At 32.1% G+C, this 24,352-nt stretch overlaps 1 protein-coding gene across 1 annotated transcript; it reads right to left on the bottom strand.

The window, feature by feature from the left end:
• Positions 1 to 18: 18 nt before the first annotated feature.
• On the bottom strand, positions 19 to 24,035 carry LOC145727229 (protein kinase C, brain isozyme-like). Its single transcript, XM_081976728.1, has 13 exons — positions 23,630 to 24,035; positions 17,318 to 17,349; positions 17,178 to 17,260; positions 16,168 to 16,279; positions 13,729 to 13,857; positions 13,517 to 13,676; positions 9,793 to 10,021; positions 9,398 to 9,703; positions 6,691 to 6,782; positions 6,005 to 6,395; positions 5,135 to 5,275; positions 4,898 to 5,071; positions 19 to 3,145 (listed from the first exon to the last, which is right to left on the bottom strand). Exons 1-12 carry the CDS (start codon positions 23,812 to 23,814, stop codon positions 4,919 to 4,921), a joined length of 2,013 nt encoding a protein of 670 aa, XP_081832854.1. The 5' UTR covers positions 23,815 to 24,035; the 3' UTR covers positions 19 to 3,145; positions 4,898 to 4,918.
• Positions 24,036 to 24,352: the final 317 nt, after the last annotated feature.

Genomic DNA, 24,352 nt, shown 5'->3' with positions numbered 1-24,352 from the left:
TTTAAATTAAACCAACCCTTGATTACTATAATATATGTAATTTTTAAATGTACTTTAATATACTTATGTAATCAGAATAAGCTTAAAGAACACAAGAATGAGAATAACTAATTCTACTACTATACAATTTTTTGGATACATAAAATGGTACAACAAAGTTTTGACAAAAAAGTGACTTATAATATACTATATTATTCAAGTAACGTGACTAGAAGTAGCAGTTATCACAGAAAACGACGCAATTTAATAATATATAATGAAAAGTTCAATTTTCGTGCAGTGTAGTAGTCGACACTGTTGAACAAGTGGAGGGCTGGATGGTTTGGTTGGTCACGTGATTGTGTGACGTAGGGACAGCTTTTTTTAATGCACGTCACACGATCGACGGTTGTCAAGTTTAGTTTAAAAATTAGATTTTTTTTATCTTAAAACCATATTTTTCTTCAAAAACTTGACTAGTCCGACTCTGGGTTTAAAGACAATTATGCCTAAGTCCATATGTGCAGCATTGTGAGTAGCTGGTGATTGGTCAAAAAAAGCAGTCAGCTGAAAGCTGATTTTTTTGACCAATCACAAATCCGTCCTAGGGCTAGTGGCAGTGACGTAATAATTGTCGTTTCTTTTCTATTACATGTTAACTGAGCGAGATGAAAATTTGAAGTCATTGACGTATGTTATTCCACGTCCGTAATTTGACAATGTGTCATCTGATCAATATATTTAAAAAACAAATCGATTTCACGTGACAAATTGTCAAATGACTTTACGGAGTGTGCTCTGAACGCTCTTATTGATTTAGTTTAGTTGTATTTGAAATTTGGATATTACAAATACAATTATATTTGTTTGGTGTCATTTTGACAGCAGAATTATAGTACAAAGGTCAAAATTTACCGTGCTAGAAATTTTAATTGAATAGTACCAAAATGGCGATGGTTTCCGCAGAAATCCACGCAGACTCAGCAAATATTCATTTTTAGATACATTTTGGTACAATTTTCTAAAAAATCCTTCATAACTCGCTTATTTCAAATATTCTGTATAGACCCACTATATAACTAAAGAAAGCTAATAAATGGGGCTATCACGTCACGTTGAGCGAGCAGGACTAAGTTGTAGCGTTTGGCCACTAGAGGGCGTCAAATTTTATTACTTTTTTTCGAATATTTTCATAAATATCTCGAAAACTGTTCAAGTTAGGGGGGTGAAAATTTTACCACGTGTACACCCCAAAGGGACACAACTTTTACTGAATATGACATTTTTCTGTACATTGCATCGTTTCATCTTGAAAAAAAACAACTGAATTTTTGATATTTCTACAGGGGGTACCCCATGGATTTTTTCGGAAAATTTTCGAATTTTGAAAATTGTCTTTAACTGCCTAGATGGCTTTAGGTTAATGATATAAAAGTGACGTGTAGTGTCATTTGTCAAAATGTTATCTTTGAAGGGTGCCACGCCCTAAAAACTGTCAAAATACCCATAGTTCAAGGTCATCCCCGAAATTGTGCCAGTTAGAACAAAATAAACGTCAGATTCGTGTTTCTCAGTTTAAAATTATTGAAAAATAGTCACTTTAATTGAGCAAAATTCATTATAGCCGCTGTTAGTCTAGTAGGCCCACAAATTCCAAATTTAAGTCAAAATTTCGTGCACTTTTCCAAAAAAACGTTCATAACTCGCTTATTTGAAACATTCTGTATAAACGCATTAGATAACAAAAGAAAGATAATGAATGGGGCTATCACGTGACGTTGAACGCACAAAGCTAAGATGTACCGTTCGGCCGCTAGAAGTTGTCAAATTTGACTCTAGTTTTTCTTGAATATCTCAGGAATGCCTCAAGTTACAGATTTTAAATTTTTACCACAATGTCTGATTTAACAAAACCAAAGCTTTCACAGTTCATGTCGTCACTGCCACTCAAGAGACAAAGATTAAGCAGCTTTTAGCTTGCTGCTTTTTTTAACCAATCACAAACTACTAAATTTGCTGTAATTTACGCAAATACTGCACATCTGGATTTAAATTGCACCTAACCTAAAACAATCAAACATCCAGCTTTGCCCATAATTCCCTTTTTTTTAAATAATCAATCAAGCTTTCAGAAACATTCTTATATAAGACATTATATAATTTTTAAGGCATTTACACAGCGATTCAAGTGAACGGAAGAACCCTAAAGTTTGGCACTGAAAAAGGTCTTTAAAAAATTCAGTGAAAATACTTAACTTTAACCAAAACTGAGCACTAAAAGTACCCAGTCCGGTCCTGGCATAGAAATGTAACGTGCTTGTGACGTCACAACACAACCAATATAATAATAAGTATAAGTACTTATTCATGTAATACTATTATGTAGAGAACTATCTATAATATGTACAAAGGTTTGAAAAATTCTTAATACAGAGTGACTATGAATGTAATGTTTATATACAGTGTGTCCCATGGTTTTACTCAAGAATCTGGCCTAGTAAAACTTATTGGGACACTCTGTCTAGAATACATATATAATTTATAATAAATAAGTATTAATAGATAAGTTAAGAAAATATTATACTATTATATGTCAAGAGATTCACTAAAACAATCACCACGATTACATAGTTTTTCTTAAAACGTGATTGTACCCAGCATTTACTTAGCCTAAGTGTTAGCCACTTCTAAAATTAACTACACGGGCTCCTAATAAATAATTGGCACAGTGTTTACCATAAATAATTAATAAAACAAAAAACATACACAAAAGGCAAAGTATACATAGTTAAAGCTTTAAAAAATGGCACAATAATGCAAAACAAAAAATCAGTCGACAATCACCAATAGAATAGAGAAATTCAAATTTTTATATACACATCACGAAAAAATATTGATTGCTTAGCGTTTATTGCTATATAACAATTTTTTTTTGGCTAAATAGTTTCGAAAAAATTGGGCCCGGCCTAATCTAATCATTATTTAGTCCGAAAGTGAAATGCAGTTGAAAACATGAAAATGGAATGTATAGAGTATTTGTATAGGTTTGTATAGTGTTTTTTTACACACACTGTAGTGTGAAAGAGAGAGAGAGAACGGGAGGGAGATATGTTCAGTTGTTTCAATCCGGTTCAGTTGCAAAAAAGGACCAAAATCCACCATAACTCTGAAAAAAAAACAAGTTAAAAGCTGTTAAGTCACGTGACTAATGTCAATTTAAAACAAAATATCACGTGATCGTTGAAAAATCAATTTTGATTTCGTATTATTTTGAAAGTTTTTGGTTAAAAACAGTTAAAAGTTCTCACAATCGAGATTTTAATTAAAATAAAAACTGAAACCACAATATAGTTCAAATTCAAGATACAATTTAATAAAAAAATGTCAGTAGAACGTTTAAAGAGTTAATTTTGAAAATTACCTGTAACTTAATAAAACTGAAACTATCAAAGTTGAAACCAGTTACATAAGGTGATCCAGCAATCACGTGATTCTTCAAAAGATCATTTTTGATATTCAATAATTATGTTAGAAAGTATAAATGTTTTCAACTTAAAGATGAAGCAATTAAAAGTCAAAATTTAAGTTGGTAGTCATAAAAACAGTCAAGTAACATAAAAAGTTAAAGTTTAATTTTTGAAAAACTAAAGTTTAAGCCATAACAGTTTAAATAAAGTCACGTGAGTTGCAAAATGCTAATTTTGGTTTTGAAAACTGCTAGAGAAACAAAAAGCTATAGAAATGTATAAATTTAAGGTGGAAGTTGTTAAAACAGTCACGTGACCTAAGTAAAAATATTTAATTTTTAAAATTTGCCTGTAAATTAAAAATGAAATTATCAAAGATGAAAGTAGTTTCAAAAAGTGATCTAAACAGTCACATGACTCTTGCAAGATCAATTTTGATACTAAAATATGTCCGAAAGTTAAAATATTTTCAACACTGCTTACAACCTAAAGTTGAAGCAATTAAAAGCAAAAATTTAAGTGGTCAAAACAGTCACGTGAGCTAAAAAGTAAAAAATCTTAATTTGAAAATTAGTTAGAAGGTAAGAAAATAAAATAAACATAGTCACGTGACCTAAAATCTAAAATTTTGATTTTTGAAAATTGTTTACAAAATAAAGTCGCAACCATTACAGTTCAAAAAAAGTCAGAATAGTCACGTGACCTGAAAAGTTAAACTATGATTTTGAAAATTAGTTAAAAGGTAAATAGTCACGAGACTCGAAGCCGTAAATGTCTGAATTTATGTTGGTAGTTGTCAAAACAGTCACGTGACTTGAAAAGTAAAAATTCGATTGTGAAAATTAAAAGGTAAGAAAAATTAAAATTTTGTTTTTTAAAATCGTTAAAGAAAAAGGAAAAATTCATGATTGAAGATAGAAAAATGTTGCAAATTATCAAAAAGAGTCACGTGATGTTATAACAGTTAAAATTCATACTGCTGGTTAAGAATTGACCCAAACAGTCACATGACGCTTAAATCACGTTGTTAGATTGTCAAAAATTTGTAAAATTGAATCCAGAAACACAATCCAAACTGAAATCATCAAAACGTGTCAATAAAATTAGTATAAAAACTAAATTTTGACTAAAAAATGCAAAATTTAGAATATAGGAACTGTAACAATGAAGTTCATAAAAGTCATAAAAAAGAGTCACGTGACCTTAATAATAAAACTTGAAGTAAAACTGAAAGTCGTAAAAATTAAGAATGGTGGAAAATATTACGTATTTATCGTGAAACACCCTGTAGTATATTTAAAATCAAAAATTTGTTAGCCAAAGTCTTGAAACTTGCCAAAACAGTCACGTGAAATTTTTTATTTTCACAAACTGTCAAAGTTAAAGTTATCCATATATCCATTGAGTTATTAGAATATTGCTATAAAATAACATTCTTATGATAAAAATACCTTTTTCCTTTGTTGAAAATCTCAAACGTGCTGGACAAACTCCGGATTCAAAAACGAGAATCCCATAAACTCGGTCTGGTCTAGGTTCATCATAAACAATTTGTCTGTTGGGGTTAAGTCTGTTTTTTCGGAGGTAAATTGCTTGTCAAAGTTGCTCACGTCCTTGCGATGTTTCTGTAAATTATTGTTATAACGTAAATTTCCTTTACTTTTGTTATAAAGTTGTATGGTTATTACAATTTTTGGTTTGAACGGTGGTTGCACCTCACGATTCTCGATTTTGTCCCAGTCGATACGCCTAAAAAAGGCGTGACCCCTCACATCCTCCTCACCCCGATTACCGCACCCCAAACGTTTGTTAGGGTTTTTAGTTAGGAACTACAATAAAATAGGGTATTATTATGAGTTTGAGGAAATCTCCCGTGGGATTAATGACCATAAAAAACCGAGGGTAATACTAAACTTTGTCCACAACCAATGTGTTTTACCATTACTGCCAAAGTGAAAGTGAAGACAGATTTCAAGTTGATTCACTTTGATGTTAGTTGATTTAGCATAATAAAATTAATTTTTCTACGACTCATATAGAAAATAAAACTTTTCTCCCTCATTTGAGGGATGGATATAGTACATTTAGTTTCTTGGGAGTTTATACAGGTACTATTACATATTAGTAGTATTTATAATGGCTAAATTTACCAAAATTGCACTTTTTACAAAAACTGACATTTTTCTAATTTTGAAAGAGTGTAACTTTTTTAATTGAACTACTATAGATTTACTGATACATCATCTCAAAAAGTAGTTTAAAAAGACCCCTAATACCTCCACTCCTTAAATTAAAAAAAAAATGAAAAAACTGGCCAAACTAGCCTCTCTAGCTCTTCTGCTGCTCCTCTCTATAGTGAGTAAAATTTTGATAGTTAATGTTGTGTCCTAATATGAGTCAAAACTGGTATCTCTCGTTTCTGAGATATTAAATTTAAAAAATGTCTTTTATAGAGGCCTCAATGGTCATTATTTCGCTTTTGTCAACATACCGAACATTGACAATTGGTCGAAGATAAATTAACATTAAAAAAAATATTGAAGAAGCCTGTCACTTACTCCTTTGCAAGCATCTTTAGACTCCTTAGACAATCCTTTGGGATAACTGACATTATGATCCGTAATGGAAGCGAACAGCTCTTCCTCGTCCTCACCATCGAAAGGCGGTTGGCCCACCAGCATTTCGTAGAGCAGCACACCGTAAGCCCACCAATCGACCGATTTCCCGTAAGGTTGGTACAGAATTATCTCGGGAGCAATATAATCAGGGGTTCCGCAAAAGGTTTTTGTGGTTTTATCACCGGTGATGCCTTCTTTGCACATCCCAAAATCGGCAATTTTAATATGCCCATCCTGGTCTAGCAGCACGTTATCCAGCTTCAAATCCCGGTAAACAATACCGCGGGAATGGAGGAAAAACAGGCCGATTGCGATTTCAGCTGAGTAAAATCTGCAAAATAATCCCATTCAGTAGAATAGTTAGTTTAAAACTGGATTTAGCACAAGCACAAGAACTTAAAACATATGACATAGACAGCAGAAGGTAAGTTATTTTTATGGTAAAGAAGAAACCTTTTTTGTTAACAATATTCAGATTCTTTCTGATTTATTTAACTTCATACCTTCTGATTTTTAACTCTTTCCCATCTACTTTCTCTTATTTTGTTATTATTGTTAGATTGAGAGTAACAAAAAAACTGCTTAACCAACTGAAAGTTTGATTATAAAGGTAAAATAAAACTTACACCGCCACTGGTTCTTTAAATTTGCCACATTGTTGGATCTGGAACATTAGATCGCCACCATTGACGTATTCCATCACGAAATATAACCGATCCTGTAAATTTTGGCATTTAGTTACAAAATTAACAAATTTCTGGGAGTCAGCAGGTATTTAAGTGAAGTAAAGTTCAGACTGTGACTTTGGTTACCTGAATTGACACAGTCTGAATCACACCTAACTTGGCTTAAAGTTGCTGTGGTACAATGCTTTTTTTTTACTGCAAAACTAATTTTAACCCCAGGCTCCAACTATCAATTTGATTTGCTACGCCACTGACTGTTCAATTTTAGTATTTAATTAAGAAATTTTATTTGCACATTTGATTAGTTAAACCAAAACTGCTATTTCTGCAATATTTAACATTTGAGAAGCAATTCAGACAAGTGGATCAATCCATTTTTTACTAAATTTAGTAGAATATTAATATTAAATTTTATAAACAGCTTCAAAACTTAAATAAAAACTTTTTCAATACTTTGGATAGTAAAATTGAAAATTTGACTCCCAAATAATTTTTCCTGGGTCTTGACACTATTTTCAAACTTTTCACTTGAAAATTGACCTGCACAGTCAAATTTTTAGGTCAAAAACCTTGAAACTTGATTTACAAACTGAAAATATAAATGACAGGTCATTTTGTGCAAGTTTCAGATACTTTCAGAGTCATAATTAACCTTTTCAACATTTTGAATAGTAAAATTGGCTTGAAAACTGAAAATTTGATTCTCAAAGCATTTTTCGTGTCTTGGCACTATTTTCAAACTTTCGACTTGAAAATTGACCTGCACAGTCAAATTTTTAGGTCAGAAACTTTGAAACTTGATTTACAACCTGAAAATATAAATGACAGGTCATTTTGTGCAAGTTTCAGACACTTTCAGAGTCATAATTAACCTTTTCAACACTTTGGATAGTAAAATTGACTTGAAAACTGAAAATTTGACTCCCAAAGCATTTTTCCTGGGTCTTGACACTATTTTCAAACTTTTGACTTGAAAATTGACCTGCACAATCAAATTTTTAGGTCAGAAACCTTGAAACTTGATTTACAAACTGAAAATATAAATGACAGGTAATTTTGTGCAAGTTTCAGATACTTTCAGAGTCATAATTAACCTTTTCAACACTTTGGATAGTAAAATTGACTTGAAAACTGAAAATTTGACTCCCAAAACATTTTTCGTTTCTTGGCACTATTTTCAAACTTTTGACTTAAAAATTGACCTGCACAGTCAAATTTTTAGGTCAGAAACCTTGAAAATTGATTTACAAACTGAAATTATAAATGACAGGTCATTTTGTGCAAGTTTCAGATACTTTCAGAGTCATAATTAACCTTTTCAACATTTTGAATAGTAAAATTGGCTTGAAAACTGAAAATTTGATTCTCAAAGCATTTTTCGTGTCTTGGCACTATTTTCAAACTTTCGACTTGAAAATTGACCTGCACAGTCAAATTTTTAGGTCAGAAACTTTGAAACTTGATTTACAACCTGAAAATATAAATGACAGGTCATTTTGTGCAAGTTTCAGACACTTTCAGAGTCATAATTAACCTTTTCAACACTTTGGATAGTAAAATTGACTTGAAAACTGAAAATTTGATTCTCAAAGCATTTTTCGTGTCTTGGCACTATTTTCAAACTTTTGACTTGAAAATTGACCTGCACAGTCAAATTCTTAGGTCAAAAACCTTGAAACTTGATTTACAAACTGAAAATATAAATGACAGGTCATTTTGTGCAAGTTTCAGATACTTTCAGAGTCATAATTAACCTTTTCAACACTTTGGATAGTAAAATTGACTTGAAAACTGAAAATTTGATTCTCAAAGCATTTTTCGTGTCTTGGCACTATTTTCAAACTTTTGACTTGAAAATTGACCTGCACAGTCAAATTTTTAGGTCAGAAACCTTGAAACTTGATTTACAAACTGAAAATATAGAAATGACACTTCATTTTGTGCAAGTTTCAGATACTTTCAGAGTCATAATTATCCTTTTCAACACTTTGGATAGTAAAATTGACTTGAAAATTGAAAATTTGACTACCAAAGCATTTTTCCTGGATCTTGACATTATTTTCAAACTGTTGACTTGAAAATTGACCTGCACAGTCAAATTTTTAGGTCAGAAACCTTGAAACTTGATTTGAAAACTAAAAATACAAGTAACAGATTATTTTGTGCAAGTAACAGACACTTCCAGCTTTAAAATTGACTTTTTAACAGTTTCATACATAAAAGAAATTAAGACTGAAGAAAATGACGATTATTGCTTAAAATTATAATTTCATTTCGACTAAGCAATAGTTGGGTCTTCTGCCTCACCACACAAAAAAAGTTTGTTGGGAAAATTTCACACTTAGGGTGCTTTAATAATGCATCAATTAGTGATATTGTGACAGTTTAAATTAGGTTTAGACTGTAAGTGCTTCATTAGCATTAATCACAGATAATGTCACAGTCTAAATTTGAACTGTAAGTAAGAAAAGTGACTTTTGGAAGTTGTAGTTTGCTTCTCGTAACTGTTTTACCATTCATATTCTTAGGCTGATAATAATGTAATTTTTTTTCTTCTAAAAAAGTAGCTGATACTGATAAACACAATTTTGGAAAGTTCTTTTTTAACTTTGGCTTAATGGAAAAACGAAATTTAGAATCAGCTTACCATGGTTTGAAAACAAGAGTGTAACTGTACTAAAAATGGCGGTTTACTGCTCAAAGCAAGCACCCTTTTTTCCACCATAGTGCATTCAACATCATCGTCCTGGATTATAATGTCCTTTTTCAGGATTTTGATGGCGTAAAGCTCGTCCGTGCCTTTTCGTTCAGCAAGCATCACTTTTCCGAACGACCCTTTGCCCAGCACCATGAGGAAATTGAAATCGGTCGCCCTGATGATGTCTTTTTTGCCCATGTTGTGCGGCACGTCTTTGTCTTGGGAAATCGATGGTTTTTTTGTAATAGACGTTTTCTACGAGAAGATTTTGAAAGTCACATTTCAGGTTTAGTCCACTGCACTACTACAGTATACTGAGTGTTTTCATCGAAAAACAATCTTACCCTCATTTGTGTTTTAATTTGTGCCATATCCACACCTTCTTCCGGCACTGGAACATTATAGAATTCCCCTTCTTCCTGAGTGAGAAGCTTAAACCATCCATCTGCAGGCGCTTTGAGTATTTCCGATATGCCAAATGACAGGGAACCCATGAAATCGTTGCGGGACGTACGATCCCAATCCCAAATCTCTATGAGCAGTCTACGGTCTTTATCTTCTGGCTTCAAGTCACTAAAATGTTAACTTTCTGTCAAGTTTCCTGAATTCTCATTAGAAATTAAAAAAAAAATAAAAAATATTTTCATAGATTATAATAATTCCTGAATTTTAATATATTTCATCATTTCTCTCTGTTTCCTTCAAACTGCCACATTTCTTCTGTTTTTTTTATGAATATGACAGGTTATTTGACACGTATTCACTTGTTTACCATGACAGCTAGGAATTTTGCTCAAACGTCATAATATAGTCCGTAATTTTGCCCTTCTTTTAACTAAATTCAATTCTCTTTCAAAAATCACAACTAACCGGGATGTTTGATTGGAAATAGAGCAGTACAAGTAAACAAGCTTTGTAAAAATGTCACAATTTGACAGCTCCTAACTTAGTTCCTGTGACAGTAAGAAAGTTTGTTTCAACGTCAAAATGTAGCCTAAAACTTCTGTTTTCTTGTGACAACCCTAGTTTTTATGAAAGAAACACTAATAAATTGAGAAAACCGTCCAGAACAGTGTGGTGCACGCAAAACTGAATTTCAAGATCATCTCCAAAATTCAAAATCGTATCAGTTAGGGCAAAATGGACGTCAGATTCGTCCCAGTTTGGAATTAGTAAAAAAAAGTTACTTTGATTGAGAAAAATCCAATATGGCCGCTGTTAGTATAGTAGGCTCAAAAATCCCAAATTTGAATCAAAATTTCATGCACTTTTCCAGAAAATCGCCCATAACTCGCTTATTTGAAATATTTTATTTAAACACACTATATGACAAAAGAAAGCTAATAAATGGGGCTATCACGTGACGTAAAGCGGACACTGCTAAGTTGTACCGTTTGGCCGCTAGAGGTCGTCAAAGTTGACTCAGGAACGCCTCAAGTTAGAGGTCTGAAGAAATCTATTTGAGGTTGAGGCAAAGAGCATATTTATACCAAAGGACCTCAAATTAGGTAAAATAACCACTTTGAACATTTCGAAAATTCGAAAAATGTAATTTTTTGTCAAAATTTTCAATTTTTTTTTTTGCTCCATAAAGTTTCTAATGCACAGCAAAGGGCATATTTATACCAAAGAACCTTAAATTAGGTGAAATAAGCGCAAAAAAAACACTTTAAAATTTTTCATTTTTCAAAAAAATTGAAAGAATGGGGGGGTATTAGGCGTCTTTTTTAAGTACTTTTTAAGATTCAATATCTCGATAACGTGAGGAGCTAGAGAGGCGAGTTTTGGCTCATTTTGTAGTTTTTTTTATCCTCTTTCTAATGGCGAGTTAGCGAAATCTAGAAGAGTTCAAATAAAAAAGTTACAACCTTTCAAAAATTGAAAAAATGACAGTTTTGGTAAAAAGTGCATTTTTGGCAAATTTTCATTTTGCTCTATAAGGGTTCTAATGCACAGCAAAGAGCATATTTATACCAAAGGACCTCAAATTAGGTAAAATAACCACTTTGAACCTTTCGAAAATTCGAAAAATGTAATTTTTTGTCAAAATTTTCATTTTTTTTTTGGCTCCATAAAGGTTCTAATGCACAGCAAAGGGCATATTTATACCAAAGAACCTTAAATTAGGTGAAATAAGCGCAAAAAAAAACACTTTAAAATTTTTCATTTTTCAAAAAAATTGAAAGAATGGGGGGGTATTAGGCGTCTTTTTTAAGTACTTTTTAAGATTCAATATCTCGATAACGTGAGGAGCTAGAGAAGCGAATTTTGGCTCATTTTGTAGTATTTTTTATCCTCTTTCTAATGGCGAGTTAGCGAAATCTAGAAGAGTTCAAATAAAAAAGTTACAACCTTTCAAAAATTGAAAAAATGACAGTTTTGGTAAAAAGTGCATTTTTGGCAAATTTTCATTTTGCTCTATAAGGGTTCTAATGCACAGCAAAGAGCATATTTATACCAAAGGACCTCAAATTAGGTAAAATAAGCGCAAAAAAAAACACTTTAAAATTTTTCATTTTTCAAAAAAATTGAAAGAATGGGGGGGTATTAGGCGTCTTTTTTAAGTACTTTTTAAGATTCAATATCTCGATAACGTGAGGAGCTAGAGAGGCGAGTTTTGGCTCATTTTGTAGTTTTTTTTATCCTCTTTCTAATGGCGAGTTAGCGAAATCTAGAAGAGATCAAATAAAAAAGTTACAACCTTTCAAAAATTGAAAAAATGACAGTTTTGGTAAAAAGTGCATTTTTGGCAAATTTTCATTTTGCTCTATAAGGGTTCTAATGCACAGCAAAGAGCATATTTATACCAAAGGACCTCAAATTAGGTAAAATAAGCGCAAAAAAAAACACTTTAAAATTTTTCATTTTTCAAAAAAATTGAAAGAATGGGGGGGTATTAGGCGTCTTTTTTAAGTACTTTTTAAGATTCAATATCTCGATAACGTGAGGAGCTAGAGAGGCGAGTTTTGGCTCATTTTGTAGTATTTTTTATCCTCTTTCTAATGGCGAGTTAGCGAAATCTAGAAGAGTTCAAATAAAAAAGTTACAACCTTTCAAAAATTGAAAAAATGACAGTTTTGGTAAAAAGTGCATTTTTGGCAAATTTTCATTTTGCTCTATAAGGGTTCTAATGCACAGCAAAGAGCATATTTATACCAAAGGACCTCAAATTAGGTAAAATAAGCGCAAAAAAAAACACTTTAAAATTTTTCATTTTTCAAAAAAATTGAAAGAATGGGGGGTATTAGGCGTCTTTTTTAAGTACTTTTTAAGATTCAATATCTCGATAACGTGAGGAGCTAGAGAAGCGAGTTTTGGCTCCTTTTGTAGTATTTTTTATCCTCTTTCTAATGGCGAGTTAGCGAAATCTAGAAGAGTTCAAATAAAAAAGTTACAACCTTTCAAAAATTAAAAAAATGACAGTTTTGGTAAAAAGTGCATTTTTGGCAAATTTTCATTTTGCTCTATAAGGGTTCTAATGCACAGCAAAGGGCATATTTATACCAAAGAACCTTAAATTAGGTGAAATAAGCGCAAAAAAAAACACTTTAAAATTTTTCATTTTTCAAAAAAATTGAAAGAATGGGGGGGTATTAGGCGTCTTTTTTAAGTACTTTTTAAGATTCAATATCTCGATAACGTGAGGAGCTAGAGAGGCGAGTTTTGGCTCATTTTATAGTTTTTTTTATCCTCTTTCTAATGGCGAGTTAGCGAAATCTAGAAGAGATCAAATAAAAAAGTTACAACCTTTCAAAAATTGAAAAAATGACCGTTTTGGTAAAAAGTGCATTTTTGGCAAATTTTCATTTTGCTCTATAAGGGTTCTAATGCACAGCAAAGAGCATATTTATACCAAAGGACCTCAAATTAACCCTGTATAAGTACAATTAAAATGTATAGTCAAAATCGAACTAAATTAGAGTGACGTCACGACTTGAAGGAAACATGAAAGAGATTCAAAAATGTTTGTTGCCAAATCTCTCAAAAACGAGTAGAGTGGTTACTACAGTCAAGAACATTACTCAACTCTCTAGTAGAATCCAAGAACCTTCTCCTAACTATACTTACAATGTGATTGTCTCATTCCATACAGGATTTAGGCAGGCTTTAATAGTTTTTGTCTTCTTTTTCACATTATCCGAATCACCTGATGGAATCAATTTGAGTTTGACGTAAGGATCACTGAGTCCGTTCGGGTCCATCGGGATCAAATTCCGGCCCTGTCGAACTGAAAAAACATCAATTGAACCTTTGGGACAACGGGTAAAACAACTGAATACCTTCTACAGTTAGTTTATTTCCCATACAAGTGATTTTGAGCTGGATCCGGCCCCTGCGTTCGGTGTGATCACAACCGCACAAATTCGGCACGCTTTCTCCACATCTTTTGTGAACGTTCATATCACATGCTGAAAATTATGAATTAGTTGTAAGTGCAGGAAAATTTTGAAATTTTCCATGATTTATGTAGGAGCGATCAAACGAACTGTGAAAGTTGTTTGAAAATTACTCTTTTGGCTTTAGATCTGAGGAGAATCGATAAATCAAAATTACTGATTTTCAGTTTAATAAATTTTCCACGAGAAAAACACAGTTAAGATTGATGACTCGGTTTGTTGAAGTTTCGATTGGCCAGGTGGAACTCCCGATTTAAATCCACTTGACCATTAAATGTTTTAAATCATGTAAATTATTAGCTTAGTTTGAAAATTAAATCGGTATAATGAGATTGTCTATACATATACAGGGTGGTCCAATTGTTTTTTTGTTAATAAACTAAGGTTGCAAAACAATAGTAAAAGCACGAAAATCTCTTTAAACCTGAATAATCAGTGATTTTGGCCCAAATACTGGGTTTCACAAACTGTTTACGTTCATTCTTGGAAAAGTACATTTTGCCAATGCCGCTCTACTTTTAATAAACAAAAAACTGAGGATTTGTTGTTTTCCTGAAAAAGCTTAAAGTTTGGCAACGTCATGTTCTATTTTTCAAAATTAGCACAGTTAATCAAAAAAATTGCGATCGTTTTTTCACTATTGACACTATAAAGAAAGGTAAAAAGCAGATTTTCAGGGCTTTCAAAAAATATATTGGAACCCCCTGTAAGTGGTATAATAATCGAGTTATTGACATTTAAAAGCGCGAAGACTAGGTTATTGAAAAATTAATTTGAGTGCATTTAGTGTAGGAACGCACTGTATAATGTCAAATGTCAAAAACACCATAAAACGTCTAACCATCAAGCTATACACTTAAAGTCAAGAACAAGAAGAGAAAAGCAAAGTAAAAGTACGAAAATCCCTTTGAATTCAAACAATCAATGAAATAGGGTGGAACAATTCTTGCATGTTTTAGACACATTTTGACATAACTGACAGACATCACGTGGTTTTTAGAGGGTAACTATAGCTAGAGTCACGTGACCACTGTCAAAATAATATAATAATATAATCATAAATTTGAGATACACGTTTTGTATCGAGTACTGGAAAAAAACTAAACTCCGATTTTTGCAACTTTTGAGTTTGATAGTCAGAGAGAAAATTGCTTGTCAAATCCAGTTGGAGTAAGAAAATGACTTTTTTAAGTACATTTTTGGATTCCTCATTAAATTTCCTATCCAATAACCTGAAAAAATACTACAAGATTTGGTACAGTCAGCGAGAAAAGCGGTGTCAAATTTTGAACTGCCAAAAACACAGTTTAAAACGACAGTTAGGGATATAATCACTAGTAAAACCTACTTGGAGAGAGAAAACGACTGTTTTAAGTACATTTTTGGATTCCTCATTAAATTTCCTATCCAATAACCTGAAAAAATACTACAAGATTTGATACAGTCAGCGAGAAAAGCGGTGTCAAATTTTGAACTGCCAGAAACACAGTTTGAAAGGACAGTTAGGGACAAAATCGCCTGTAAAACCCAATTGGAGTAAGAAAATGACTGTTTCAAGCACATTTTTGGATTTCTCATTAAATTTCCTATCCAATCACCTGAAAAATCACCTCAAAATTTGGTACAGTCAGGCAGAAAAGTGGTGTCAAAATTTGAATTGCCTAAAACACAGTTTAAAAGGGAAGTCAGGGACAAAATCAAAAATTAAAATATTGAAACATTCGTTGCAACTTTCTATTCTTACTAAATAAGTCTGTAATTTGAAATAATTCTGGATACATCACATGACCGTATTTAGCTAATGAATTGAGCTATCACGTGACAATAAACGGGCATTACTAAGTCTCATCGTTCAGCCACCAGAGGGCGTCAAAAACGTTCTTGAAAATCGACGTGAAGGGCCTACATTTAAATGGAAAGCATCTCAAAAATCATTTAAGTAATCTAAAACCATTGATACGATACAGTTTAGATAATAGTAAAACATCATCTGTCATTTCCGTAAAGGGCGAAAGATTGAAACGCCCTTCGCAGACGTCGATTCGCACAATAAGGGCACTATATTTAGCGTCGTTATGACATTCCCGGTTTTGTGGAAACCCCATATTGATTTTCGTTAACAAAGGGCCAACAATAACGTTTCAACAATCGGTTCGTATCTCTGGCATTCGGCGCGTACAATGCTGTTTGCATTCCCCCACCTAAAAGGGAGGTGGATAACTACCCCCCTTTTAAAACCTCCCCCTTTCCACCCTATCTAGTGGCGTTGGCTTTCAATTTTTCAACAGGTGCTTTTGAATGTTTACTTCATAAATTGCTTACCTGTACATTTCATCCCTTGATGTAACACCCCGTAGAGAAGGGATCCGCAATGGTCGCAAAATGTAGGAGACGAATATGTGTGCATTTTAAAATTGTGTTTTGTTCTGGTGTCCTAAAAAGGTAAAGTCCAGTTAGAAAAATGTGGAAAAAAACTCGTTGTGGTCACGAAAATGACCCTGTCAATCACCTGAACCAGTAATTTGCAAAACAATAAGAAAAATGGGTGTTTGTTGGGCTAAATTTAATGGCAATGCCCTTCAGAAAGTCCTAATGACTTCTATATTGGATCCTTAGCTTGAATATTTACATTATATACAGGGCATCTCATTAAACAAAACCATCCCCATGTCAAAACTCATTTCAATTTTAAATTCAAGTTAACACCGCTTTTCTCCCTGTGTGTACCAAATTTTGTAGTGTTTTTTTCAGGATATTGGCTAGAAAATTGGTGGGTCACGTGACTGCCTAGCCAAGTTATTCTCTAAAAACAAATTTGCAAAAATTAACGTTTAACACAGTTTTCGCAACGAGTCGTGTTTCTGAGATTCAAGAGAGTTATTTTGACAATTGTCACGTGACCGTCTAGCTAAATAGTGTTCTAGAAGCACGTGACAAATGTCACTAACGTCAAAACTGCCAAACTGTGCTCAAAAGTTGCAAGAAACAGGGTTTAGAAAAGTTTTCTTGCAGTATTCGATTGAAAACGTTTTTCTGAGAATTAAGACAGTTATTTTGACAGTAGTCACGTGACTGTCTAACTAAATTGTCCTCTAAAACCACGTGATATCTGTCACTAATATCAAAAAGATTAGATTCATGGATTTTGAAGTATGGTTTATATAGCAAAATGGCATTATTTTTCGATGTAAATTGTTGATTTTTTGACCGATTATTCTAGCGCCATTAAATATTTTTACTTGGCAACACTGCCTAATACGTCTGCTAGTAGTTTTTAATGAGACACCCTGTACATAACCATTTGGCAAATACTTGTAACTATATCGACTTACATCAGAATCAGCTCCCTTGTCCGCCCCTGGACATTTGAATGTGACGTACTCATGGCACCGTTTGTGCACCACAAAACTGCAAACTACAAAAAAAGTCACGTTCTAATTGGTTCTTCTTTACCATTTCCAGGTTCTCTCACCTTGACACTGATATCCTTGTTTTCCAAACCCCCTGCAAGCAAAACAATATTATTTGTAAAAAAAATAGACAGAACAATTTTTGGACCAAATTCTGGAAAAATGTTTTGTCTCAAACCGTATTATTAAAATTTGAGTGCTATTTTTAAGGCCGGACTATCCAAATATTCACGTTTTCCACGAAATGCGAGTGAAGCAATCTCACATGTGTTGTGAAAGATTAGTGCTATTAACTGTCGGAGGAATTTATCGATGTGACCATTTATTTTTAGAGGAAAAACCGGGAAAAAGTGGCCAAATATCTGATACTATGTTACGCTAATAGCAATACTGCTAAAAAAAGAATGTTAATTCAACAATAAATGCGAATCTAAGAATAAAATTGGACTGGAGTATTTTAAAATAACTTAATTATAGTGACAGCAGATCATTAATTTACGTTACAGAGTTTTTAAGTATAGTTGCTTCAATGCCAGAAAAAAACAGAAATCTATCATAAACGAACAGTCATTTATCAATATAATTTTCCTAAAGGAAAACATACTTAAAACGCCGAATCTTCAACTCTACATCATTCACAGTTGAGATTTATTTACTTTCTAACCTAACTTTTGCTATTTTTTTTATTAATAACAACGGTCAATGAAAAAAAGAGAGAGAAAAGTAAGTTAGTTACTCTTTCTGAAACTGATGTAAAGCTATTAATGGGCAAATGAACAAAAGCAAAGATGGTGAAAGTCACGTGTTCTGGAATGGTCAATATCTACGATTGGCATCGACAGACATTCTGTAAATAAAAAAGTATACAAATTTTGGAAATTTGTTAAAACTGAAAAATACTGCGTTTTGTGAAATTGTATGGCGGACCATACGAAGACGTAACCGCAATTCTGTCTGGTATCAACCTTATAACCAGCTGCCAGCTGGTTATTCTCTTTTTTAATTATATTTCTTATATGTCCAGGATTTGAATCAATTATCCAGTTTCTTGTTTATTATTCTGAAGATTACTTTGCAGAAGCCTTACAAACACAAACTCATTTCTTCCTATTGTTATAAGGGTCATTTTTAGAACGTATTACAAGGAGCAAGGCTTTGGCACTCAACAACAATTTATGCGCATCCATGATCCGATCTCGGGCACACGAACCGAATAATAAAAAGCCTTGTCCGATAAAATCGCCAGTTTATCCCGTAGTTTACACCATGAAATTATGATGGTTTAACGAGAATGAACTATGGTAAAACCATTCGAATCACCTATTTAATGAATCAGCAAATTTGCTTTTACGTCGACCTAGTTTACATGATGTTTATAATTCAAGTGGAATCGATGGACCTGGAAATCCTTGGAATAAATCACACAGTAGCAAGGGACAAAATGTGATTTCAGTGTGATTTTTAGAGAAGAAATTCAGCCTTTTTCACCGTCATCAATATTAATACGAGCGCCCTTTTTGTTAACCCTGTCGAACACTCGGACAAAGGGCAAACTTTGCACATTTTTCACTCTTGGATGAAATATTGAATTAGGTAACGCCAAAATGCGGTTTTAATTTGCAGAAGGCCATAAATCATTATAGTTCAACGTTTCTAATTGTTTATGGTGGTTAGTTATCCACTTATCCCAGTACAGTAATTTGCCTAAATGACCGCACAAGCAGATTGATTCGTTAAGGTGGAAAATAACCCAATTTACGGTCGAAATTGCTATTTATTGTACAGCGGATGTTTGCAAGTAGTGTTTTATGAAGCTTACAGCGTAAATCTATAGTAAAAACCAACGAAATCTGCCAAAACGTACAACCTATCCACTTAGTAGCTTAATTTTGCTACCAGCGGGTTACTACACAGTAAACAAAACATTTAAATTTATGATAAAAAGTACAAAAAATTTACATTACATTGTAAGTAAGACTATGCGGGTTTAACAACGAAACAATGTAATACGATATAGTGCAATCTAGGACAAAAAATGTTAGTGACGTCATTATGTACAATTCTTGTGTGTTAAAGGAAGAAAATACTGTAAAGGTTTTGAAAGTTACATATATTGACCATTTACAGAGTGTCCATAAAATGTCCTAAATATATAGTCCATATAGGTGTCCTAAAATTGTGATATGACCTTTCTATTAGACTTTTCATGGATTTTCTTCTTCTAAATTTTTTTTTGCTAATTTTTCCTTAAAAGTAATTTTTGAACACTCCCCTAACATAACCAAATTTTTTTCTAGATGCTCCATACCGTGATTTGGCCCAGAAAGAGATTTTTGAACATATTTAGAACACTTTTGACCTTTAAAGGCTTCTCAGATTACTTTTTCAGATTTTCAAACTTAAATTATTATGTTACATCCACTAAAATCCGAAAAGCTTACGACCTTTGCCATTAAAACTCACGGACTAACCAGGAAAAGGTTATTAATGGATTTACATAAAAAATATATGTTTTTGATGCTCTTCAAAAGTAATTTCAATCCGATTACCATATTGGAACGCTTTTAACGCGGTTAAATAAACTTGCCTATTAGTGCGGTAAATGAACTTTACAGCACTAATATGCGTGAAGTATTAACGTTAATTAGAATACAAAATCGATTCATTACAAACCTTAATAAAGATGATAATTTTTGATTTTACCAATGGTTTTAAATTATGTAGTTGCCATGTTTTGACATAAATATTTGACAGCTAAAACTAGTCTAATCACACAGTGAATCAAGCAACCAAAGACATGGGATAACAGACATTTCTATGACTGTCTAATAAAATGCTTTTTGAATAGACAACCATTACCTACTTGTGAGTAATAACTGTTACAAAAGAGAGTCGAAACAAAGTACGTGTATGTAACGTGAGTAATAGGGATAACTACTTATGCTAAATAATATAATATTATTTTATAGGACCTTTTTTGATCTCTAATTATTGAACTTTTGTTAAGTAAATTAAGTACATAAAACCATGAAAATTGACTAAAATAACAACACTAATAATGCAAAACATACTGATTTCAGTGAAGTTAGCACTAACGTCAACAGGAATTCACTTAGCTGTGTACTGTTATATCAGCTTATCATAATTTCTCAGGTTTCCATATTGTTTAACGTTTTACCATAATTGGAATTAGCTCGGTCAATGTAAAATTGCTACAACAATACAAAAATATAACCTTTAAAGGTGCAAAAAAAAAGATTTCAAAAAAAAATTCCAATTTACTCAACAACAACATAGTTCTGACACGTCTTCATTAAAATGTATGTGGCACGGAAAATGTGTAATTAAGTTGTTGTGGAATTTAATGATAATGTAAACTTCTGGAAATTTCCAGACAAAACACGTCAACATGAATCATATAATAATAATTATTTAAATAGAATTCCAGCCACAGTAATTGTGTTACATATTAATAAAAGTATTAATAACCAAAAGCCAACGAGGTCGTTTAAATATTTCAAGTATTAATATTGACGTGGATGGGTTAATTGATGTTATAAACATAGAAGTAACCTGTTTGGTGTTTTATTGTTGCATAAATAATTATTGTTTGCCCCTATATTTGATTAGTAAAATACGTAAACTTTGAGAAATCAATAAACAAATTAACTGCGCGGAAACGAGACTAGATTCTACTACTACTCATGTAAAATTGTTATAAATTTTAATTAAATTACTAACTTTTCGATATACACACAAACTGTTATTGTTTTGAAAGATAACAATTTAAATTTACCTTTTAACACGATGTAGGAATACATTAGAGCAAATTTACGGTTTAACTTTAGAATGAAAATAATTATTAGACAATTGCCGGATGTTGTTATTTAAGTAGTAATTGCGTCTAATCTCAAAGCTAAAATAATGTTCCATTTAGATTGTTTTTATTGCTAAACGCTCTATTTGTCACACTGATGAACCCATTTATAATTAAGCTTTTATTTACAATTTCAATCATTTTCCTAAAATTACCTGAGAGTTTTATAACAACAAAATAATAAATTAAATCACCCTGTAACAGTAAAAATAATGGAATTAGACAGTGTCATAAATCAAATTATTTTTTGACGATTTTACCATAGAGTGGTAAAACCAGTTTCGAATGTTTATAAGCTAACAATTTCAATCACCCTGTAACTGTCAATATAACTAAATTATGGAATGTTGAATATTAAAAAGTGTCGAATTTAAATCACAATTCAGTTCAATTAGCACATTTTATACACTACACTATACAGGGTGTTTCAAATTTTTGTGAAAAAGTTGCACATTTGGTTAATGATAATGTCGTTTCAACAAGTGTAAAAAAGCGATTACTTTTGGAAATATCCCGTAAAATCCAAAATTACTTAAGATCGGGAAAGTAAAAGACTGGCAAGCAGTGGAGAAAAAGTAACTTTATCACACTCATTGCGGGAAAATTGACAAAATAGCACTTTGGACAAAGTCGTGAACTCCAATTGGATTCATTCAAACGCCATTCTAAAGAGAATGAAAAATACTACAGAATGGATTAAAACTCGTTCTTCTAACTCCTCACGATTCTGAGATATTAAATTTCAAAAAGTACAGAAAAATCACCTTTAATACTTTCATTTCCTCTAATATTTTCATACACAATTTTTTTTCCAAATTTGAAACCGTTCAACTATTTTTGACTCTGAAGATTCAACTAGCCTTTACAGTGTTGCCAACTGAAAAATTGAATTATCAAAGTCACGTGACCAGATTTTTACAATTTCAGCTTTTACAACTGTTTAGATTTTATTTGCCAGACTTTTAAAGTTTCAACTACATTTTAGAAGTCACGTGACTGATTTTGACAAGTTTCAACTATCCTCTACAGTGTTGCCAACTGAAAAATTGGATTATCAAAGGCACGTGACCGGATTTTTACAATTTCAGCTTTCACAACTGTTTAGATTTTATTTGCCAGACTTTTAAAGTTTCAACTACATTTTAGAAGTCACGTGACTGATTTTGACAAGTTTCAACAAGCCTTTACAGTGTTGCCAACTGAAAAATTGAATTATCAAAGTCACATGACCTAATTCTAACTGTTTAAATTTAGTTTACCAAATTTTCAATGATTGAACTACATATTAAAGGTTACGTAACAGATTTAGACGTGACACACAATCAATTTCCCTAAAAAGGACACACTTTTTAAAAATGATGAAATGTTTTAAAAAGGTATAAACAGGGTAAAAAATGCGAAATTAACAATTCCAAATTGATTAACATAAAAAAACAAATTTTTTGAAAAATTTAAAATAGAAAAACAGCAAAAGACAAATTAAAAGTTGCAAATTAATCTAAGTTATTCAAAAAGTTGAATCAATGAAAAACACACTTCTTGGAATTTTCAAAATAGAAAAACGGAGCGGAAAAGGCAAATTAAAAATTGCAAATCAATATCAGAATCAGATAAATTTAAGTAGTAAAAACACACTTTTTTAAAAAAAAAAAATTAAAAAAATTGAAAAAACTGGGCTAAAATATGTAGTAAATTTAAAATTGCAAATCAATTTTAGATGAATCTAGAAATTCTAGACTAGTAATTTTTTTTTCTAATTTTTCAAAAATTTGACTGAAAATAGAAAAACAAGACAAAAATTAACAATTTTAAAATGCAAATTCTATAAATTCTAATTTATGCAATTTTATTAATTTTAGATAATCTTTTTGTTATTGTCAAATGTAACAATGTCATGGGTACTAAAACAATAATTGAATTATTTAATGGTTATTGGCATTTATTTAAAATTTAGAGTGTTTAAGACTTAAAAAGTTATATTCTAAGGCAGAAAGAAATGATATTCTGTCGGTTTTAGTAAAAAAAAAACAATAAAAATAACCTCATTGAAATACACATATTTAAAATCAGGAAAAAGAGACATTTTGATTGAGATAATAAATTTTAAAATAACCAAAACATAAGTCAAAATTTTGACAAGTGATTCATGTATGTCAATTTTGACATCAGATTCTAGCAATTGAGGTAAAAGGTATAATAAGATATTGAGTAAATTATTCTCCACTTTCTTGTGGAGGATCTATTAAATTTCTATAATTTTAAAATGGTTTTAAAAACGTTCTTCAACCAGTTTTATTTCTTTATTAATTAAACTGGGCTTATTTTTCAATGATTTGTCACTTATTTGATTTTTACACTATATTTTGTACAGTCAAAGTAGTTTTTAGGAACAATTTGGACTTTTTAAGAGTAGAATCAGACATTATAAATTCACTTTTTGGCAAGTATTTTTTGGACGAAAACATACAGCAAATTTTTTGATTAAAACTTAACTTACCAAATAAAATCTTTACAGTGCGAACAAAAAGTGGGCTGTTTGAAGAATCTGGGAATGAACCGGTGGTCCTTGATCTGGTAGACGTTCTTCTTCTTGAGCGCCCCCTTTCTGCCGCGCAACCGGAGCCCGAATTTGGTGTTGAGATCGTTCCCGTCGTCACTAAAATCCTGCTGTTCCTCGGCCATTTTTCCTCTAGCTTTACTCTGTCCGCATTAACGAATTTTCCTGCTGGATTTTCCTCTCGTTGTGTGTAAACAATACGAGGAAAAGTGCGGATCGATCGAAACGGAACGCGCGAGAGCGCTAAAAATACTGCGGCACCAGGCCCAGGCCGCAGGACCGTCGCTTTACCGAATGTCAATAAAATGTTCAGGTGGCCCCCCTTTTCGATACACTCGAACCTGGTGCAACAGTTTGCTGAAGAAGAACCGACCTACGTTCACCAGTTTCAAGGTTTTCCTTTCAACAATAATCGAAACATAGCGCTATTGTTTCGGAAGGAAGTGAGTTGCTGGGTTATTCCGCCAAAATATGACTCAGAAAAAGATAACTTAAATGCATAAGGAAATCAGCGTAAAATGACTTCTTAAGTAAAAACAGCTTTTAAGAAATTTAACTAACGTTTGTCAATAGTAAAGCCTAAAATAGTCCATAATGACATCAAATGTTTAATTTAGATATTTTAACCACCAATCTAAGGAGGTTTGTCTTTATTTTATCTCT

This window comes from Ips typographus, linkage group LG3 (assembly GCF_016097725.1).
Source record: "Ips typographus isolate SLU linkage group LG3, UJ_Ityp_2.0, whole genome shotgun sequence".
NCBI classification, from domain to species: domain Eukaryota; kingdom Metazoa; phylum Arthropoda; class Insecta; order Coleoptera; family Curculionidae; genus Ips; species Ips typographus.
The sequence above is the reverse complement of the archived record's forward strand: the minus strand, read 5'-3'. Positions and strand labels throughout refer to the sequence as shown.